The 23611-nt window shown below is 41.3% G+C and overlaps 1 protein-coding gene across 1 annotated transcript in view; it reads left to right on the plus strand.

Moving 5' to 3' along the window:
* LOC131899309 (fibrous sheath-interacting protein 2-like) overlaps positions 1-17591 on the plus strand; it is a 39022-nt gene extending 21431 nt beyond the window's left edge. The window contains exons 9-10 of the mRNA XM_059250733.1: positions 16671-16742; positions 17443-17591. Of these exons, the coding sequence (XP_059106716.1) occupies positions 16671-16742; positions 17443-17576 (206 nt within the window). The 3' untranslated portion in view covers positions 17577-17591. The remainder of the gene's footprint in view (positions 1-16670; positions 16743-17442) is intronic.
* The last annotated feature ends 6020 nt before the right edge of the window (positions 17592-23611 follow it).

Raw genomic sequence — 23611 nt, forward strand, 5'->3', positions numbered from 1 at the left:
ATAGATAGATATAGATAGATGGATAGATGGATGGATAGATTAGCAGGAAGGTAAGTGAATAGGTAAATCGTGGTAAGAAAGAAAAGGAAAAATGTAAAAGAGTCTAGTAAAATAGTATATGAAAGAGAATGAGCCAAAGGGAAGATGATTTTAGAGGCAAAACCAGATAAAAGAGGGAAGGAAAGATGTAAGCGCAATGGCAGCAAGCAGCAATCTGTGGTGCTTCTAGTTACAAGTTGCTGGGGCCCTAGGTTCCTGTCCTCTGGACAGTGAATAATGAAGCCCTCGGACTTAAATTGAGTGCTTCGACCAATGTCATTTATTAGAAAGATAAACTCCTAAAGCACGAGGAGTTCCAAGAGAGGACACCATTAAGTGGCAAGGGCTATGTGCTTTTAAATGGTCATGGAGCAAAGAGGAAAATTGGAAAATTGTGGGTAAGGAGTTAAAAGGTGACTTGTCGTCTGATACACTAGATGATAAATTCCTTTCCTGGCACCAGAACTCCATGATGAGCTAAAATAATTATCTAAATGTCATCATTCAGAGGAATTTTGATTCATGAAGCACCTGTAAGATTTCTCATGGGACTTGCCGGGCGGTGGTGGTGCACGCCTTTAATCCCAGCACTCGGGAGGCAGAGCCAGGCGGATCTCTGTGAGTTCGAGGCCAGCCTGGGCTACCAAGTGAGTCCCAGGAAAGGCACAAAGTTACACAGAGAAACCCTGTCTCGAAAAACCAAAAAAAAAAAAAGAAAGAAAGAAAGATTTCTCATGGGACACCTGGGATTGGTGTCAGGAAATTCACTTGAGGTAGTTGGAGTCAGGGTCTTCCTGGGGCTAAGTGCATAACAGTCTAACTGTCTGTCTCCTGCTTCAATCCTCCCTCAGAACAGGTGGCCCTAGCTGCCATTGGTGTGGGGAGAGGAGAATTAGGGCAAAGACAGTTAGTGCTACTTCAGGCTGAGAAAGGATATGGAAGATTGACGGCAGCCAGGGTTCCTATTTAAAGGTCTTTCTAATGACCTAGGATACAAGGCAGAAGACCCATTTCAGGTTATGTGGACATAACCATCTGAAGTCTGGTGGATCTCACAACACAGAGTACACTCAGAAGTGAGAAAGTCTAAGGCCCTCTAAGTTTAAAGGACCACATAAGCCACTGAGTTAATGCTTTACTCGATCTTTAATGCCTGAATGGTGGAGGCCAAGTAGATTGTAGACCTTGGAGGAGATAGCAAATATTTAACTGGAGTTCAAGTCTAGGAAAACGAGTAGACATGAAGAAACTCTAAGGGTACATCAAGACTTTGTGGATGGTTCCAAGGAAGGGCAGTGTTTGTCAACCTATTGGTCATGACCCCTTTGGGGTGGCATATCAGATATTCAGCATATCAAATATTTTCATTATGATTCAAAATAGTAGCAAAATTACAGTTATGAAGTAGCAAGGAAAATAATTGTGTGGATGGGGGTCAGCACAGCATAAGGAATTGTATTAGAGGGTCCCAGCATTAGAAAGGTTGAGAACCACTGCTTTATAGGAACTGACACCAGACCATAAGGATAGTTTGTGATCTGGACCAGAGGCAAGGGGAGGAGAGAGGTCCAGGAGAGGCTAACTTCCTGAGTCAGTTTCATTAAGTTTTGTTAAAAAGCTAATTTTTTGTCTTACTTTTTTTGGAGGATTGGGGCCTCTAAACACAATAGAGATTAAATTGTATTTCCCAGGACCGTTGACACTCCTTGAATCCTTGAGCCCTTGAAGGCAGGTCCATTGTTACTTAGAATACTTTGTAGCAGTCCAAATCTTTGGGTAATTTTATGAATTAAACTTCTGAGCACCTGAGCATCCTTTCAGTCTTGTTTGCAGAGGTCTTCACCCATACTAAGAGGGATTTTATGCCCCAGCATTTGGGCAAATGAGCACAATCTGTCAGTCTTTCCCAGGATAGGGTCTTGTCTATTGATGTTCTGGGAAAGTCAGTCCAAGTGTCTGGGGATTATTTCTCTGGCATAGTTCACAAGTGCTTATCATTTGGTCAGTAGCCTCGGTACATTTTTATATTTTTTTTGGTCAGTTGTAGGGATCCACATCTGTCCAAATTACAGGCTTAATGTGGGAGGTCTTCACCCATACTAAGAGGGATGTGGGAGGTTTTTTTTTTTAAATCTTTCATCTCTTTCATATAATTGTGCTGATGGCAGAAAGAGTCAGAAAAAAGGAAAAGCGTATGTGACAAAGATAAACAGGCAAGTGGGGAAACAAAGGGAGAAATCGGAACTGAAGACCCAAGTCTATTCAAAGTCTTAGGCGGCACATATAGAGAAGGGATTCAACAAAGATACAGGTAAATGAAAGAAAACATTTGAAAAGAACTTCAAAAATTGATGAATGAATAAATCAGAGAAATGTGAAGGATGGGGTGCAACAAGAAAGGAGGGAGGCAGGCAAAATAAAAGAATGAAATGAAGGAGAAATGACAAGAGAGAAACAATAAAGGAAAGGAGGGAGGCGGGAGGGAGGATGAGTCGTTTAAAGTGATAAGTATAAGAAGTGCAAAATTAAAAATGAGAATGAGAAATGAATTTGGAAAGGCCGAGTAATAAGGAAGTGAAACTGTAGATAGCAAGAAAATACAGAAACAAGTATGAAAGAGGCTTATGCAGATATCACAAAAATGCAAGATGAATCAGTGACAACAGGACAAGAAGGAAGTGAGACTAAGTGGGGAGAAGGAAACAGGAAAATCATCAATTTTTCATAAGAGCACAGTAAAAAGTAGTAAACGGAAAGACAAGGGAAATGAGAAACTTCTTCAGAGGTAAATAGAAAGCAAGTTTGATGTCACCTGGGTTACAGAGTGAGAACCTGTCTGAAAGGTTTAAAGATGAATGCCTATAAGAAGGCTTTTCATAAAAAAAGAAAACTAGTTTAAAAGGAAGTACTGATAAGAAAATAAGTTTTAAAATGGGCATGTAGTCTCATATCTGTGACCCCAGGCTCTGGTGGCTAAAGAGAGATTGGTATGGGATGAACTCCAGTTTTGTATAGAGAGTGGGAGTTCTGCTAAAACAGAAAATAGCCAGAGTGTGGTGTTGCATTCTTTTAATCCCAGGACTGAGGAAGTAGAGGCAAGCAAATCTCTATGAATTCTGGCTCAGTCCGTTCTACGTAGCAAGTTCTGGGCAGCCAGGGCTATAGAGTGAGATCCTGTCTCAAAAATAAAATAGTTAAATGAGAAAGAGAGGGAGAGAGAGGAGAGAGAGAGAGAGGAGAGGAGAGAAGGGGAATGGGGGAGAGAGAAAATATATTTAATAGAAACACAGAAAGAAGATCAGAAAAAAACAGTGATAGGGAAAAGCTAAAAATAATAGCTAATTAGAGAGAGAAGAGAGAAAAGGGAGTGAGAAATGTTTCTCTTAAGGTGAATCAATAAAAATATTACTTCCAAAACTAAAGTCAGAAAAAACAATTACATAAGTTCTAAGTGGGGAGGACATTTTTTGTTTGTTTGTTTTTCATGACAGGGTTTCTCTGCATAGTTTTAGTGCTTGTCCTGGTTCTTGCTCTGTAGACCAGGCTGGCCTCGCACTCACAGAGGTCCTCCTAGCTCTGCCTACTGAGTGCTGGGATTAAAGGTGTGTGCCACCACCGCCTGGCCGGGAGGACGTTTTAGATGTCAGAAAAATAGATACAGATATCTGATAGGTTATTAGTGGACCCACGGATAGGTGGATAGGTAGACAGAGAAATAGATAGATGATAGACAGACAGACAGGTAGGTAGATGGATGTATAGATAGATAGAACATAAATTATAGGTAGATAGACAGATAGATGCAGAAAAAAGATTATATATACAAAGAAGAAGCGAGTAGAAAAGAATGTGACAAAAATAAGTAATAGAGGAAACAGTTTAAAATGACCAATCTATACAAAAAACAAGAGTGAAAGCAAAAATGATAGAGGAAAGAAGGGAAATGGGAGAAATAAAGAGGAAAGGAGAAATGGACAGTTCCTGGTAAGTGTAGCTGGATAAATAACAAAGTAAGATGGAAGATAAGTGGGGAAGAAGAAACAAAGGATGAAGGATCAAGAAAAGAGCCAAGAAGTAGGTTGCTGGCTGGCCAGCTGGTTGCATGGCAAGAAAGGAAGGAAGGAAGAGAGGGAAAGAAAGAGGAAGGAAGATGGTGGCTAGATGGATGGACAGATAGTTGGATGCTAGATAAAAGCCGGGAGACCTGAATGTGTGCAGATAAATACAGAAATGATGTCTATGAGGCAGAAGCCAGTATAAAATGGGAAGTCAGAGTTAAGTTTCAGAAGAAAGGAGAGAGAAAAGATAAAGGAAAGGTAAGAGAAAGAAGAGTGGGAAATAAAGAGAAAGGGGCAGAGGTAGTAGGGACTGTGGGTAGAGCAGAAAATAAAACAGTAGACAACAGACAGATGAAAGGGAAGGAATAAGGGATGCAGTGAAGTGAGCAGGGAAAACAGAAACTGCAAGGTGATGAGGTAGAGAAGAAAGTGAGTGGGAAGAGAGAGAGGGAGGTAGAAAAGCCAAAGAATATGGGGATAGGATAAAGGAGGCAGCAGGAGAGATACTAAAAGAAGGCTAGTGGAAGTAGAGGAAAATAAACAGAGATAAATGGTGATGGCTAGGTAGACAGGAAGGAGTGGTAGGATAAGGCAGGAAGACAGACAAAACAGAGCCAGGGTTGGTGGCACAGAACTCAGGAGATAGAGGTAGCAGGACCACCAGTTCAAGGCCAGCCTGGAATACATAGCTAGAACATTTCTGAAAAATGAAGAGCATAACATAACTATAGTGACAACTAGGTAGTGTGGAGAAATGTAAGTAGCTATATTCAATGATGATAGACTGGCAGGTAGACGGACAGGGAACTAGATAAAAGTATAGGTGGACTGGGCGGTGGTGGCGCACGCCTTTAATCCCAGCTCTCAGGAGGCAGAGCCAGGCAGATCTCTGTGTGTTCAAGGCCAGCGTGGTCTACAGAGCGAGATCCAGGACGGGCACCAAAACTACACAGAGAAACACTGTCTCGAAAAACAAACAAACAAAAATCTAGGTGGGATTTAAAATGCATGAAACAGATACAAAGACAGAGACACCAAGAGCGAAAGGGTTTTTGTTAAGTTGATGAGAAAAGGAATCTAAGAATGACAGGAAAGAAATTGGAAGGAGGGAGGGAAGAGATGGACGAAATGGACCAAGGAAGAAGAGAAGAAAGACAAGCATGATGAGAGAAAACTGAAGTGGAGTGCAAAGGGATAGAAAAAGAACTGAAGGAAGGAATCAATAGTGGCAAGTCTGTAGGTAAGATTAAATTTAGAAAGAACTGTGAGCGTAGGAGGCAGGTGTTTGGAAGGACGGTGTTTGTTTTAAGCCAAAGCAAGGAGGCTGGGGAGAGGGCCAGTGGACAAAAGTGCTTGCCTCCCCAACATGCGGACCTGAGTTCCAGTCCCCAGTACCACATGAGTTCAGTGAGAGACCTCATCACAAGGGAGTAGGGTAGAGTGTTAGAAGAGGACATCCAATGTCCTTCTCTGGCCTCTGTCTGCATGTGTATGAGTGCACACGGCCACACATGCATGCACAAACACATGTATACAGCATGTAGTGCATACCAAGAAATAAATCTGAGGACAGCATGGAAAGGCAGAGGTCTGTATGGAAAACTTCAACTAAAATACAGATGTCTAACTAGATGGCAGCTACAGCAGAGAAGAAGTGAGCATAGTGACAAAAACTAGAGAAAAAGAAAGCATTTTTCTAAAGAAAATAGTAAAAATTCAATAGTAAGTACAAGTTGGAAAAGGGAGAGGAAGAGAAATGAAATCCATCTTCAAGGGAGGCAAGTAGAGAAAGAATGAAGGAATCTAAGGCAACCACACCACAAGAGCACTTGTTCAGCTATGTTCATATCAGCATTGTTTGTAATAGCCAGAACATGGAAACAACCTAGATGCCCTTCAACTGAAGACTGGATAAACAAAATGTGGTACATATACACAATGGAATACTACTCAGCAGAGAAAAACAATGACATCATGAGGTTTGCAGACAAATGGATGGATCTAGAAAAAATCATCCTGAGTGAGGTATCCCAGACTCAGAAAGACAAACATGGTATGTACTCACTCATAGCAGGATACTAGATGTGGAACAAGGATGACTGGACTGCTACTCACATCACCAGGGAGGCTACCTGGAAAAGAGGACCCCAAGAAAGACACAGGGATCGCCCAATGACAGAGAAATGGAATGAGAGCTACATGAACAGCCTGGACATGAGTGGGGGTAGTGAAGGGCGAGGGTCGAGGGAAAGAGAGCTTGGGTGAGTGGGAGATCCCAGCTGGATCAACAACAGAGAGGGAGAACAAGGAATAGGAGACCATGGTAAATGAAGACCACATGAGAATAGGAAGAAACAAAGTGCTAGAGAGGCCCACAGAAATCCACAAAGATACCCCCACAACAGACTGCTGGCAATGGTCGAGAGACAGTCCGAACTGACCTACTCTGGTGATGGGATGGCCAAACACCCTAATTGTCGTGCTAGAAACCTCATCCAACTACTGAGGGATCTGGATGCAGAGGTCCATGACTAGGCCCCAGGTGGATCTCTGGGAGTCCAATTAGCAAGAATGAGGAGGGTTTATATGAGCGAGAATTGTTGAGACCAAGGTCAGATAAAGCACAGAGATAAACAGCCAAACGAACAGAAAATCATGAAATATGAACCAATGGCTGAGGGGTCACCAACTGGATCAGGCCCTCTGAGTGGGTGAGACAGTTGATTGGCCTGATCTGTTTGGGAGGCATCCAGGCAGTGGCACCGGGTCCTGTGCTCATTGCATGAGTCGGCTGTTTGAAACCTGGGGCCTATGCAGGGTCGCTTGGCTCGGCCTGGGAGGAGGGGACTGGACCTACCTGGACTGAGTCCACCAGGTTGATCTCAGTCTGTGGGGAAGGCTTTGCCCTGGAGAAGAATGGAATGGGGGGCGGGCTGGGGGGAAGGTGAGGGGGGCGGGAGGGGGGAGAACAAGGGAATCTGTGGCTGATATGTAGAACTGAATTGTATTGCAAAATAAAAATTTAAAAAAAAAGGAAGAAAAAAAGAAAAAAAAAGAAAGGCAGGACGGAAGACAGAAGAAGGAATAAATGAAAAAGAATCAAGGCTATGGAGCAAGCAAGGGACCTTGTAGGCAGGTACAAAAAAATTAGAAAAGAGATTTAGAAAGGAAAGAATAAACAGAGTGAGAAATAAAATGAAAGAAGTGTAGAAGCTTTCAAGTTTTCATTAAAAATGAAACAAAGTAAAAATACAAAAGTAATAAAAGGAGACGATGGAAAGTAAAGAAGAGCATACATAAGCAGGAAGGGTCAGGAAGAACAAAGTATCTACAAACAAAATGAGATAAAAGAGAGTCAAAGGGAAGAGAGAAAAGAAGGGAAAGTGTGATATCAATGAGAGAAAGGAGGTCTAGCGGCTGTGGCTCTGTGACTTAGGTTGCTTTGCAGCCAGGAGGACCTGAGTGTCATCCCCCCAAATCATGTGAAAATAATTTGAGGGTGTGAAAATGGTGCTGGGGAACAGGATTGTAGTCCAGACACTAGAGATGCAGAGACAGGATACCTGGGGCTCCCTGATCAGCTGGTCTGGCTTAGTTTGTGAGTACTGGAACAAATAGAAACCCTGTGTCAATGGAAGTGAATAGGTGTCACCTTCCTGAGGCTGACACCAAAGCTGTCTTCTGGGACTCACACACACACACACACACACACACACACACACACACACACACACACACTAAAGGAAAGAAGAAGCATACCAAAGTGTGAAGGCGTTGGTAAGAATAAAGTATACAAACACGATGATGAGAAAGAGCAAAGGCAGGAGAGAAAAAGATCAAAGGCAGAGGAAAGTTTTGAAATGAGATACCTGTACCGAGACTTTTGGGGACAAAAGGAAAATGTTGTGAAGGAAGGGCCAGTAAATTCTATTTAAGAGAAGTAGCTGAAGAAAGAGGGAGGGAAGTGAGTGATCATAAAAGACTAAGAGATGATAGCATTTGGGAAGAAAGCACAATGCCAGGAGCTATGCCCAGCAGTGAATGGGTCCTGCAGAGCATGTAGGAGTTGGCGGGAGAAGGAAGTGAGCCAGGCCATGGTGATCGGGAGAATCTTGCAGCCTGACTGACTAGCAGCCAGAGTGTTTCTTTATATGGAATTTAGTTAGCAGGGATACATTCATGATGTTCCAAAACATAGATCATAACATTTTTGGTTTTGGACATGTGTTTCACTTCCTTTTGCTCATCTTTTAGTCATCACTAATAAACTATGACAGAACAGAGTTATCAATTCCAATCATTTTCCCTCAAGTTTTGACATCATTAATAAACAGAGTTATCATTCTTACTCATTAACCCCATAACCCAATTTTTGAGAATCTAGAGGCATATGACAAGCCTGTGCTCAGGCTGGTTGTTTTGGTTGCTTCAAGGACACTAGACCAAAACAAAAATCTTCAATCACTCTGGGCATTTTGTCATGTCTCAAGCAGTGTATTATTAACTCTTAGTGGTCAGAGTGCCCAGGAAAAATCCTCAGGCTAAAGCTGCTGCAGTTATTATTCAAATTTTGGCATAATACAATTAGTGTTCACATTTATATCTTTATAGAATTGGTCTATATGTCTAATCATGGCATTCTGTTGTTCCTTGGTCATGTGACATTATAGTGACTCTACATGAGCTAACTTTTAAGAGAGGGAGGTCCTAACATCTCATACTTTCATCATCTTTCCACTCCACACTTTGCTCATCAATATGTCTCTATGTAGAGCAGAGTTGTATGGCACGAAATTGTCTGAGTGTACAGTGGGAAGAGCCTTGTAATCTGAACTGTGGATAATTCCTCTAGCCCACTGGATTTTGTTGACCTTTTTAATTTTACTTGGTTTTGAACATCTTGTTCCTATGTAAGTAGAGGGACAGATGTTTCAAGAATGTCTCATAGCCTCATAAAGAGACCTCTGGCTTCTTCTTTATGTGTCACAACCTCCAAGCATAAGGAAGACATTCAAATAGATAAGGATATCTCCCTCAAAGAGGGGGAGGGGATAGTATGTTCAGAACTTTCCTGGGGAAGCTTAGAAGCAGCATTCCTGGGAGAAGGCATAACTGATTTATAAGTAATTTTCCATCAATCCAATATCCTCAAATTGTACAAATATTAAAAGTGCCCCAAGTATGTAACAGGTGGAGATGAAAACCAAAGGTGGCACAGTGGCCATCATGTGGCTCAGCTTTGCTGGATCTCTGTCAAGCAGCTGTGCTGGCTCTTTGACTTCTGCCATTCCATTCCTTACATCCTCTGCAGGACCCATCCAATGCTGGGGATGGCTCGCAGCAGCACAACACTCAAGAGGCAGAGGCAGGAGAATCACATTCAGTGCCAGGCCAGCCTACTTTACATATGGAGGTCAAATCCTGTAGCTAGAGTTTTCCTGCCTGGCCCACAATCAGGACAAATCTCTCTCACCCGCCAGTCCCACAGCCACTCAGATCCGACCAAGTAAACACAGAAACTTGTATTGGTTACAAACTGTATGGCTGTGGCAGGCTTCTTGCTACCTGTTCTTACAGCTTAAATTGATCCATTTCTATAAATCTATACCTTGCCACATGGCTCGTGGCTTACCGGCATCTTCACATGCTGTTTGTCATGGTGGCGGCTGGCAGTGTCTCTCTCACCCAGCTTCCTGTTCTCTCAATTCTCCTCTCTGTTAGTCCCGCCTATACTTCCTGCCCGGCCCCTGGCCAATCAGTAATTTATTTATTGACCAATCAGCAACACATTTGACATACAGACCATCCCACAGCAAAATCCAACCTGGAGCCACAGAAAGCAGGGAGGAACAGAGGAAGAGAGGGAGGAAATACTAGAGAACAAGGAAAAATGTGTTTATTGTAAGTCAAGAGCAAAATGCTACTCCAGAAACAAAAGCAGGACACGAAGAGTATGGAGACTTTCCACAAGGAGTTTTATGTGTGCAAAATGTGACAGAATGTAACTGAAGTTAACAGAGGGTGGGAGGGAGAATAAAGAAGGATTCAGAAGATGATTGTAAAGGGTATAGAAAATCAGATGAGTAGACGGATAGGCAGACACATAGACTGCACCTTAAAAGACATAAAACTTGGAAGGCATACATACAATATAAAACACACAATATAAAGTCATATGAGTCAGATACAGAGAATTTAAAAAAAGAGGTACATGTAAAATGATAAAGTATTTTTTAAAGTATGCCAAATAGAAGGCAGGCACAGTGGCACACTTCTTTAATCCCAACACTCTGGAGGTACAGACAGGCAGATCTCTGTGAGTTTGAGGCTAGCCTGGTGTATATATAGAGAGTCCAAGGAGAGTCACAGCTACATAGAAGGACCCTGTCTCAGTTTTTTAAAAAGAGGAAGAGCTGGGCAGTGGTGGTGCATGCCTTTAAGACTAGCACTGAGGAGACAGGCGTGAGTTCGAGGCTAGCCTAGTCTTAAGGTTGAGTTCCAGGACAGCCAGGACTACACAGAGAAACCTTGTCTCAGAAACAAAGAAAAAAAATCATGCTACTAGAAAGGAACTGGAATGATGAAAGAAGAGGAAGAAAAGAAGGGAGGAGAAGGAAGTGAGAGATGGCGGGAGAAAAGGAGACATGCAGGCATAGTGCAAAAGAGGATGCAATGAAGTGAGGAGATTAGGAAAACACTCTGAAGACAATTTGTAAGTCCCTGCAAAGACCAGTGTTTTAAAAAGAGAATTTTACGGGAGGGGGGAGAACAAGGGAATCTGTGCCTGTATGTAGAACTTAATTGTATTGCAAAATAAAAATTAAAAAAAAAATGTATGAGCACCACAAAAAAAAAAAAGAGAATTTTAGTATAAGACAAGGTTAGAAAGGTAGGATTAGTAAGAACAGTCAAACTGTAGAGCACAAGATAATACAGTGATGCATATGTAAGATGCCAGCAAAGTATTACAGAAACATAGGTGGATGAACTGGGGATGCTGAGAGTAAAATGGCAAACGTTCTGAAAGAAGGTGCCGATTTTAGATGTGAAGGAAAGACAGTAAAATAAAGGAGGCAGTGACAGAGACTGAAGAAGAAGGGGGCTTTAAAATGAGTCAGTAAGGAACAAAGAGAGACAGAGGATGTAAGAGGGAAAGCCAATAAGAAATCAAGAGCAACTGTGCAGTGTAGAAGGAAATTTTGAAGTACTTGTGAGGAAGGGGAAGGCACGTGGGGAATAACTAGAAGGACAGCCTGCAGCTTGGAGAAAAAGTCAACTAAGTATAGATATGGGACAGACCAGTAGAAAAGTAAGTGTGCAAAACACGAGAGAAAGAAAGTGGAGGAAGAGACAGAGAAACTAGGGCTATGGATGTAGCTCAGTTGGTAGAGTGCTTGCCTAGCATGCAGAAAGCCTTGGGTTCAATTCCCAACATCACAGCTAGGCATGGTGGCACACGCCTGTAATGCCAGCACTCATGAGGTGGAGAAAGGAAAATCAGGAATTCCAGGTCATTCTTAGCTACACAGTGAGTTTGAGGCTAGCTTTGGCTACATGAGGCCCTGTCTCAAATGAGGAGAGAAAGGAGAGAGGAAAGAGAGAAAAATCAGTATAAAAAGTTAAGTTGGGGAGGAAGAAGACAAGATAGATGAATTGTGTATGACAAGATGAGAAAAAACAGTAGGAAGGAAGGAATCAGAGATTAAGGCGACTGGAAAAGAAACAGAAGTGAAAGGAGAGTAGAGCTTGGAGACAAGGATAAAAAGAGATATTGAGGGAGAGACACAAGAAACAAAGAGCCAAAAACTACCAAGGTTATAAAGTTGGAAATGAAGGAAGTGGGAAAGGTAGACGTAAGAGGGTTATTAAAAGAGGAATCCAGTTGTAAATGGAGTAAAGATTAGTGGGACAATTAGGTAACTGAGAAGACGGTGGACATAACACAGGAAAAGAGGCTATGATTGCCCACCATGGTGCATGATGATGCACACCTGTGATACCAGACCATGGGAAGCTGAAGCAGAAGGATCACCTGCTCAAAGCCAGCCTGGACCACCTAGAGCAGTAGGTCTCAGCCTTCCCAATGCTGCTGTCCTTTAATACAGTTCGTCATGGTGTGTGACCCCCAACCATAAAAAAGGTGTCCCGCACTTGCCACTGAGATTTTCACTTAATAATCTGTGTATCTGAGTGCGGCACCATACAGGGTACCTCTGTTTGAAGTCCTTTGTTCAAGAGGTATCGATTTTTCATTAGCTTACAAAGCAGTGGGTCTCCATGAGACTTTCCATACACCCTGACTTTTGGTTAACCCACTCCCATCCCTCTTCTATCCTCCTACCTTATCCCTGCTTAAAACTTTAACCCCAGTATTCCTCTCACTTTCATACCACATGTGAGAAAGTTTTACAAAGAGAGACTATGACACTGAGAAAGAATAAGCAATAAGTAAAACAAGAATAGTTATGTTCATGGGGGATAATTTTAAAGCAGTCACCATTTTAAAAAGAGGAAAATAGAGGCCCAGAATGTAGCTCTGTTTATCCCCACACACCTGTCATTTATCAACTGTCATCTCTCATTTATGACCATTTGAGACCTGGTCTAACTATGTAGCCTTGGTTGGCCTAAAGCTCACTATGCAGAACAAGCTAACCTCCATCTCTGCATCCAGAGTCTGGGGATTAGAGCCCTGCACCACCACACCTGTTTATTTAGCACTTCCCTTCCGACAGTCTTTCACTACTAACCTTAGTCATTTCTGTGTTTGAAAACTGAAATTGTTTTTCTTTTCTCTGTGTTCCCACTTTCCTGTCTAACCACCATGTATTCATCATTCCTAACATTTTCCTGAGTTCTCTAGAATCTACATTTTCCCACTATCTATGCTCTTACTTCCCGACTACCCCTGCCCTTCTAACAGCCCTCTCTCTTACTCTCTCCTTCTTTTTAAGTTCACTCTTTTTCCACACTTATCATTTCAGAGTTTTCTTTCTTCCTTCTTTTCTTCTTTTACTACTATCTCTCCCTTTTTATCCATTCTGCTGTGTTCTCCTTCCCTTTGTGACTTCTTTACAGTCTTCTGTGCCCTTATTCCTCTCATTCCCTTTCTTTTCTTCCCCTTGTCTTTCTCTTTAATTTTTCCATTCCCTTTTTATTGGAACCTGATTTTTCCTGTTGTTTTTTCATCAGCTATTTATTTTGGTGTTTTGGAAGTAGTAGGAAAGCATGTTGAATAGCCTGATGAAAGAGTGGCTAAAGGAACAGAACCACCAGAAGAGACAGACAGATAGATTGATAGATGATAGATAGATAATTAGATAGAGAGATAGAGACATAAATAGAGGGATGATAGAAGATAGAAAGATAATATGTGGATAGAATGAAAGATGGTAGATAGACAGATGATAGATAATAGAGAGATGATTGATAGATGGTAGATAGATTGATGATAGATGATGGATAGATGATAGGTACTTAGATGATAGAGAGATGATAGATAGATAGATGATATATAGAAATAGATAGATATATGGATGATAGATACATAGATAGATGATAGAAAGATAGACAATAGATAGATGATAGATCGATGATAGATCAGTAGAAAGATGATAGATGATAAATGATAGATAGATGAATAGATGAAAGATAGGTACATAGGTAGATGATAGAGATAGATTGATAGATATATGATAGATTGGTATTAGACAGATAAATAGATAATAGATGATAGATAGATTGATGATAGATAGATATAGAGATCATAGATCATAGATAGATAGATAGATAGATAGATAGAAAGAAATAGAAGGTAGATAGGTTGAATGATTGATAAATAAATAAATGATAGATAGATGATAGACAAGTACATAGATGATGGATAGATAGATAGATATACATATATGATAGATAGATGATATATATAGATGATAGAGACTGATAGATTGATGATAGATAGATGATACATTGATTGTTAGATTGGTAGATAAATGATAGATAGATAGATAGATAGATAGATAGATAGATAGATGATAGATGATAGATTGAGAGATAGATGATAGATAGGTATATGATAGATAAATACATGATAGATAGATAGGTACAGAGATGATGGATAGATAGAGATAGATATATGATAGTTAGATGATAGATATATAGATAGATGATATATATATATATATAGAGAGAGATGTATGATACATAGTTGATAGATGTTAGATAGATAGATAGATGATAGATAGATAGATAGATAGATAGATCATAGATATAAATAGATAAATGATAGCTAGGTAATAGATGATAGGTAGATTTAATATTTGATAGATAAACAGATGATAGATAGATATATAGAAGATGATAGATAGATGTTAGATATATGATAGATAGACAGGTACATAGATAGATGATAGATAGAGATAGATACATATATGATAGATAATAGATAGAGATACATATATAATAGATGATAGATAGATAGATAGATAGATAGATAGATAGATAGATAGATGATAGATGATAGCTAGAGATTGATAGATGGATGATAGGTAGATGATAGATAGATAGGTACATAGATAGATGATAGATAAATTAGATAGATAGATACATAAATGGTACATAGGTGATATAGATAGATAGATGTTAGATCATAGATAGATAGATCATAGATAGATAGATAGATAGATAGATAGATAGATAGATAGAAGATAGTTTCAATGATTGATAAATAGATGATAGATATATAGATGATAGATAAATAGTTAGATAGATAGATGATAGATAGTTGATAGATAGACAGGTACTTACATAGATGATAGATAGAGATACATATATGATAAATTGATGATAGATGATAGATAGATAGATAGATAGATAGATAGATAGATAGATAGATAGATAGGTGATAGATAGATAGAATAAGATAGATAGATAGCTATACATACATACATAGATGGATACATAGATGATAGGTAGATAGGGTGAAAAGAAGGTATGTTGAAAGACAAGGTATGAAATGAGGCAGAGGAAGAAGGGAGAGAGCAAAAAGAGTAATAAGGGGAAATAGATAAAATGATATGTATACCAAGGAAGAGTCAAGAATTGCTACTGCAAATTATATAAAAATCTAGAAAGACCAAAGTAAGTTCTATAAAGAAGGAAACAATGAAATAAATATAGGACAGAAAATGAAGGATAAAAGGAGGTGAGAAAAGTACAGGGGAGGATTAAAGCAAGTTTTACAAGGGAAGCAGAAAAGAAGAGCTCTTTTAAATGGTAATATTGCACACATACACATACACACCACACCATACACAGATGCACACTCATACACATACACCACACCACACACTCACACACACATACACACACATACACACACACACACACACACACACACACACACACACACACGAGTTTGAAGAGGCACAATGAGCAAGAGGAGATGAGACAGAGAATGCCATTTTTACAGATGAGCCATTAAGAGGCTCCTAATACAGTTCAGCGACAAAGTGTGGCCTTCTGCCTCAGATGCTAGGCTACGTTAGTGACATTTATCCCTCTGTTCAGAACTACCAATGGCTGCTTCTGGCAGAAAGATTTTGAGTACACAGTCCTCTCAAAAAGACACAATAGTGGGCCTGTAATCACTTCTCTGGGGCCTAAGGCAGGAGGATCATTAGTTCAAGGCTTGCCTGAGCAACACAGGACAAGATCAGAATCGGCAGCTCCTCTGCTTCTTAAGCTTCTGTTACAAACCCAGAGAGAGCCCATGACATTGCTACTGAGCTGGAGGCGTTCCCAGAAAGCCTGGAGCCAAAATTTTATTTTAAGTATGATAACTAGAAAATAGAAATTTGTAGGCATACTAGATTTTGTCATGATACCTGCTGCTTATGATGCAAATAAATCTTCTGTGTTTAGCCATCACATGGTGTCTTACATATAATCCTTATACAAACCATGCCACATAATCTACTGATCATTGGATTTAACTCCCTCATTACTCAGTGGTATTATTCTCCCCACATTGATGAGTGAGCTAGCCCACTTTGTGTAGCTGACATCTCTCAGGTGTGGTTCACTACACTGACTCTTCCCCCACAGGCTCTGCTAGTGAACTCATCTCTGTACTTTGCCTTACCAGTGAGATCCTGAGCAGACCTTAGCCTGTTTGTCTGCTTCTACTAGCCTTTGCTCAACCTCTCTGCCTCCTCCTTTTTCTGCTTAGTGAGCTACCCATCCAGATGACTGACTAGGGGTTCTATGGAAAGATCTGCATCCTGTAGCCCTATTAACATCCCGAGGGTCAAGGCCAGTGCCAATGTGCTTTCTTAATCTCCTCCTCCCTTTGGTCTTGGGCCATGTAGACCTACCGTAATATATCATGCAACTGGGAACAGATATATTTTATTGGCCAGATGAATTTGTCCAACACCAGAGTTTTCTACACTGTTGTTATCTTGGGCCTTTTGGAAAAGCACTACTGAGTAGGAGTTGTCATTTTAATATTTGACATTTTATCATTTTGTCATCTCCACTGTTAAAAATAAATGTCTTTTTTTTTTTTTAAAGCCTCGTCAATAACGCAAAAAAGATCAACTTTCACTGAGGAGAACACGTCTCCAGAACATCCAGAACAAAAATGTAACTGATATGTTATGGTTGGAAATTAGTAATTTAGTGGGAATACTAGATTGGGTAACGATGTGCAGAAAAATCCTCTATCCTCTTCCATCAACTGGTGTCTTGTGAACACTCATGCACAACTGTCACCATGCTCACTCTCCGGGACAGACTCCCTAATTACTCAGTTATGCTCTCTCCACACTCCTAGAGCAGGGTGCATCACTTTTTGCACCTGACAGCTCTCTAAACCCAGTTCCGAACCCTAGCTTTCTCATGACTCCCACTACTGAACGTGTCTCTGTACTGTTCTATTACCAGTGAGAACCTGAGGCAGCTCTTCAGTGTATGCCTGTGTCGATGGCATCCCTCCACCTCGGATCCCTTTGTTTCACCTGGAGAACTGTCTTTCCAGATTACTCCATAGAGGTTCTCCTCATGCATCTGAAGCCTGTGTCCCTGTGAACTTAAGGACCGAGACCACTGCCAGTGTGCTTTCTCAGTCCTAACCTTCCCTTGCCATTGAGCCTTTGAGACACACAGTAACATGTCACCGGCAGCAGAAATATTTCATTCACCACATACCTTTAGCACAGTGTTTCTCACTACTGTTCCCTTGCTTCTTTTGGGAAGGCACAATTGAATAGTAGTTATTTTAACATTTGTTATTCTATCATTTTGTCTCTACCACTGTTAAAAATTAATGTTCTTTTTTTTATAGCATCTATATCAAGTTTAAGGACAAGTATCTCTGACGAAAAACTATTACAAGAATCATGGATCTCTGAACAAAGACTGTTGGCAGAATCAAGAGAGTCAAAATGTAACTATTGTGTAGTGATTGAAATTGAATAATTTTTGAGACCTGGCAATGATCACTCCTGCTTAACATGCAGATGAGCCCGCTGTTTCCATCTATCAAATGATGCCCGGGGATAGTGTTTGCCAGTGGCACTACCATCGATATTGCCATCTAGAATAGACTCCGGAACTACTCAGTTCATGTGGCTTTCTCTTCATTCCCATGAGCAGCGAGGCCCATTCTATGCAGCTGCCTCCTCTTCCAGCCCAGTTCAGAATCCTCGAAGACCCTGTTAACTGAGCTTGCTTCTATAATTTTCCTTATTGAGAAGATCCTGAGGCAGATTTTCAGACATGCCTCTGCTGCTGCCACCCTGTCCTCTAGCAGCTCTGCCTCCCAAGGAGGTTTTGACCTTCAAGTCTCTTGCTCTGTCTCAACAAACAACAGTGCAGGTTGTTGAATGGAAACTCTGATACTACTTAGCTTAGTACGACTAAAGTGTGTGGTCTCGTGAGACTAGCCAACACCAAGAGTCCTGCCAATGTGCTTTCTCAATCCTACCCTCCCTGCGGCTTTGGGCTCTTGAGACCTCTAGTACCATATCTTGTCACTTGCTGTAGGTACACTTTATTCACCACATTCATTTCTGCGTGAATAGAACGTTGCCCACTCTTGTTTTCCTGGTCCTTTTAGAAAAAACACAACTGAGTAGTAGTCAGTGATCCTTTTAATATTTGTGATTTTTCTAATTTGTCATCTCCATTGCTAAAACTAACTATCTTTTTTTAAAGCTACCTCACAAGCAACAAAACCCAGTTTTGACGAAGAGAAATCTTCATTTTACGAACTTCTGGAGACAAAATGTAATTGAAATTTTATGATTAGAAATTAATAATTTGTGGGAATACCACACATAATGCAGAAATCTTTCATCCCTTCCCATCAAATGGCGCCTTGGGGGTAATGCTTAGGAACTGTGTTCCCTTCTCCACTGCCCCCTGAATAAATGCCTTAATTGCTCAGTTAGTGATGCTCTCTCCACATTCCCAGAACAGGGGACACCACCTTTTGCAACTGGGAAATCTCCAAACCCCAATGAGAACCCTGGCTTTCTCATGACTTCCACTACTGAACGTGTCTCTGTACTGTTCTGCTGCCAGTGAGAACCTGAGGCAGCTCTTCAGTGCATGGCTGTGTCGTTGGCATCCCTCTGCCTCTGATTCCTTTGTTTCACCTGGAGAACTGTCTTTCCAGATTACTCCATAGAGGTTCTCCTCATGCATCTGAAGCCTGTGTCCCTGTGAACTTAAGGACCGAGACCACTGCCAGTGTGCTTTCTCAGTCCTAACCTTCCCTTGTCATTGAGCCTTTGAGACACACAGTAACATGTCACCGGCAGCAGAAATATTTCATTTGTCATTTATATGTCTGCATCATAGAATGGTCCCCTTGTTCTTTTAGGTAGGCCCAATTGAGTTGTTACTGTCATTTTAATGTGCCATGTTATCATTTATTCTTGTTCACTGTTAATAACGAATGCTTCCCCTTTTAAGTTTCTCCAACAGGTACAAGGAGATCGAGTTTGCCTGATGAGCAAATACTTCACGAATTTGTGGAACCTAAACGTAATTGAAATTTTATCATTAGAAATTAATAATTTGTGGGAGTTCTGGATTTGCTAATGTAAAGATCTTCTCTGACTATAATGTAGAAAAATCCTCTATCCTCATGCAAAATGGGGTATTTGGGGGTACTGCTTACTAAGAGTGGCACTACTCTGTCACCCTCTGAGATAGACTCCCTAATTACTCACTTGGTGCTGATGCCACCATGCTCCAGAGTAAAATCGGTCTTGTCTTGTGGGTGACAATTCTCCAAGCCCCATTTAATAACCCTGACATTCCCAATAGGCCTTGCTGTAGAACTGTCTCTGCACTTCTCTATCACCAGTGTGATTCTGAGGCAGACCTTCAGCCTGTGCCTCTGCTGCAGCCACACTTTGCTCAGCAGCTCTGCTTCCCAAGCAGATTTTACCCCAAACTCCAGTCTTCTCCTCAGGTGCATCCTACCTGTGGCCAGGGATAGTTGTGAATGCTGCCCATTACAAAATTGGAAACTTACTTTAATTCATTAAAAGTTTTTTTCAATATCGTTTATTACACAATTCTGCATTTCTCAAGTATGAATACTGCAGATAACAGCAATGTGACATGATATCGGAGGGTTGGGCACAGCTGCCTGCACAACTATCCTTTCATGTTGCTGAACAGATACTCTTCTGATACTTGTGCAGCTTGCAGCCTTCCAACTTGTCACGTGACATCACATGCAGCAGAAACGGTTTAATTGCAACATGTGTTTGTGCAACATTAGGGTGTTTCCCCACTCTTATTTTCCATTTCAGAAAATCTTGGTTAGTAGCTATGGCTTTAATATTGGTCACTTTATTCCATCACCTCCTTTTGCTTGGATTCTAACATCTCCTTTGTGGAAGTGGTTGAGAAGGCACAGTGTCAATGACACAGACACTGGGAGTCAGTTGAGAGCAAAAAACGAACTCCTTTATTTAATAACAGGGAAGTCTTTATATACCCTATTCCCAGCACCCAATCTGTGTGGTTGTCCCTCATTGGCTGGGCATAATCAGGAACTCTGGCATCACATCGACTCTTGCTAGGTCCTCAGACACACTGCACCTGATCAGGAACTCTGACATCGACTAGGAACACTGACAGCTCCTGTTGCTAGGCCCTCAGGCAGACTAGGTTGGCTCTTAAGGAGTACATTATGTGCATGTCTTGGCTGCTGTCCTGAGCCAATTTCCTCGACCCTATGGGCTTGTCCTACTACAACCTCCACTGTTAAAAAAGTTCTGTTCTTTTTTTACAGATCATCGTCATCCCAGTGTGAAGAAAACAAGTTTTGCCGAGCAGATTTTGTTTTACGAACCTACTGAGCAAAAATGTAATTGAAATGTTATGATTGAAAGTCAGTAATTGGTGGGACTATAAGAGTTTGGGAACCTCTTCTGTTAAGTGAAGAGAAAAAAATCTTTTGCCCTTCTCTGTCAGGTGATGTCGTTTCAGTAGTATTTATGAACAATGTCACCATCTCCACTGCCTTCTGGATTAGACTCCCTAATTCCTCAGTCAGTGTTATTCTTTCCACACTTCCTAATAAGGAAGCCCTCTCTTTGTAGTTCTAAGCCCAGTTCAGAGCCTCAAGTTTCCCAAATCCCCTGCTCCTTAACCCATCTTTGTACTTTTCTATCACCAATGAGATTCCTGAGATTCACCTTCAGTCCATCTTTGTTACTGCCACGCCTTGAACACCACCTCTGCCTCCTGTGCAGGTTTTGCCTCAAAATGCTTTATTGTACCTTGAGAACTCCCCTTCAAGACTGTTGATTTGGGGCTCTTGTTGAGTGGAGGATCTACTAATGTTTCTGAAACCTACGGCCCTAGGAACCATAGAGGATCAAGGCCCCCGCTAATGTGCTTACTTAATTCTGTCTGCCCTAGGCTTTGAGGGTTTGAGATCTACTGTCAGTCATTTCCAAGGTTGCAGAAATGTTATTTGTTACATATCTTTCCTGTAGCAGGAGCGTGTTCCTCCACTCCTGTCCTCCTAGTCTTTTTGGAAAACCCCAGCTGACAAGTAGTCAATTGCCAGGTTAATATAATGTCATTGTACGGATTTGTCAGTTCTATTGTTAAAAATAGATGTCTTTTTTTTTTTCAGATGGTCCAGCAACTACAAAAAGAGCAAGTTTTATTAACCAGAAATTCATTGGAGACCTCCTAGAAGCAAGATGTAATTGCAATTTCCTGCCTAGAAATAAGTCATTTATGGGAGTACTGGATTTGGTATTGATCTCTACTGCATACAATGCAGATAATGCTCTATCATATATCAAGTGGTATATTGGGCAAACACTAACTTTGCTACCCTCTCTGTTGCGTTCTGGGTTACACTCCCTAATTACTCAATTGTTGTTGCTCTTTCCACATTCTCAGAGTGGGGGAAACTACATTTCCTGAACACAACTCTCCAACTCAGTTCAGAACAATGATCTCCCACCTTCCCCATAGTCCCTGCTACTGAACAAGTGTTCTACATTTTCACTCCCAAAGAGAACCGAAGCAGTTCTTGAGCCTCTGCTGCTGTACCCCATGTTCAGAAGTTCTGCCTGGCAGGGAGAATTTACCTCTCTCTTGTTTTTTTCTACCTGGTGAAGTTGGCTGCTATTGCTCTCAGAAGGTCTAACTATACTTTTGAAGCCTGGGGCTCTGGAAACCTCACATGGCCTTAGACCTCCCCCCTCCAACCAGTGTCCTTTCTCAGTCCTGCCCTTCCTTTGACTTGGTGCTTTGGAGATCTATATTAACATGTCACAACACCCCTCACAGCAGAAATATTTTGTCCCGTGCTTTTTCCCACTTGTGTTCCCCGAGTACTATTGGCAAAACCCAGTGGAGGTCAGTCAGTTGTCATTTTAATATCGGTTGTTTTGTCATTTCCGGTTTTGAAATGGATGTCTTTTTCTCTTTTTCCTTTAAGATCTCTATCCAAATACCATGAGAACAAGTTTCACCGACCACAGACTGAAGGAAGATAATTTGGAAACAAAATGTAATTGAAATATTATGAATTAATTAATTCATGATTGACAGTGGGCTCTTCTGCTTAAATATCCTGTTCTCATCCATGAAATGACATTTCCCATATAGTGCTTATGGAAAGAGTGACCACTGTTGTGGTCCCTTGAGTTAGCTCCCCAGTCAGTCAGTCAGTCGGTGCTGCTCTATCCACACTACTTGAGATGATAGCCCCTCCCCCCTTTTTTGAAGGTGACCACTCTCCAAGCCCAGTTCAAAGCAGAGCTCCCACTACTGTGGACTTGTCTTTGCTCTTTTCCGATATTCAGTGTCTGCCTCTGCTGCTGACACTGCTTTCTTAGCACCTGGACCTTTCAGGGAGGGGATCCCCTGAGTTCTTGATCCATCTGGAAACCTATCTTACCATATTACTGAACAGAGGGTCTAGTGATGTCTCTGAAGCCTGGGCCCTACAAGTCAAGAAGGCTCAAGGCCCCTGCCAGTGTGCTCTCTTCCCGCTGCCCCTCTTTTAGATAGAGTGGCATTTTCATAGCATGGGAACAGAGGTGCTTCATTTACCACATATACTCCTTCAACAACAGAGTATTCCTCGGTCTTGCTCACTAGTCATTTTAGAAAAGCCCAACCTAGTAGCGGTCAGTTGTCTTTTTAGTATCTCCTATTTTCTCAAGGTGGCAATTCCACTATCAACTCAATTGTCATTGTCTTTGTATTTGATGAAGTTTCAGACAAGAAATTGTATTATGAACCTGCCAAACTAAAGTATAATTGAAATTTTATTATTTTAAGTTATTAATTAACCTGGGGGGGGGTGGCCCATGCCTTTAATCCCAGCACTTGTGAGGCAGAGTCAGGTGGATCTCTGTGAGTTTGAGGCCAGACTGGTCTACAGAATGAGGTCCAGGACAGGCACCAAAATTACATGGAGAAACCCTGTCTCAAAAAACCAAAAAAAAAAAAAAATTAAGTAATTAGTGAGCATACTGGATTTGGTAATGAGCTCTTCCACTAATAATGCAGAAAAAGCCTCTAGCCTCTCTCATGAAAGATGCATTTGGTGCAATGCTTACCAGTGTTCACACCCTGTCTGACATCCTCTGATTATTTGATTGGTGCCCCTCTTCCCATATTCTCTTGAGCGAGGCATGCAACTTTTCCCGGTAGACAATTCTCCAAGCCCAGTTCAGAACAGTGACTTTCTGAAAAGCCTGTGTCTGCTGGTGCCCCCACCAGCTCTTGCCTTTCCACTCTGTTTCCCGGGGAGGTTTTAACCCCATCTCTTTTTGGTCCCCCTGGAAAACTCTCCTTCCAGGTTGCTGACAGAGTGTCTCCTGATGCTTCTGGAAGCCTGTGGCAATATGACTGAAGCAATAACCAAGACCTCTGCTTACGTGCTTTCTCAATCCCATCCTACCTTAGCTTTGTGCTTTTTTGTTACTGAGATAAAAATATTTGACAAGCCACATATA

Source organism: Peromyscus eremicus, chromosome X, assembly GCF_949786415.1.
Source record: "Peromyscus eremicus chromosome X, PerEre_H2_v1, whole genome shotgun sequence".
In the NCBI taxonomy this organism is placed as follows: Eukaryota; Metazoa; Chordata; class Mammalia; order Rodentia; family Cricetidae; genus Peromyscus; species Peromyscus eremicus.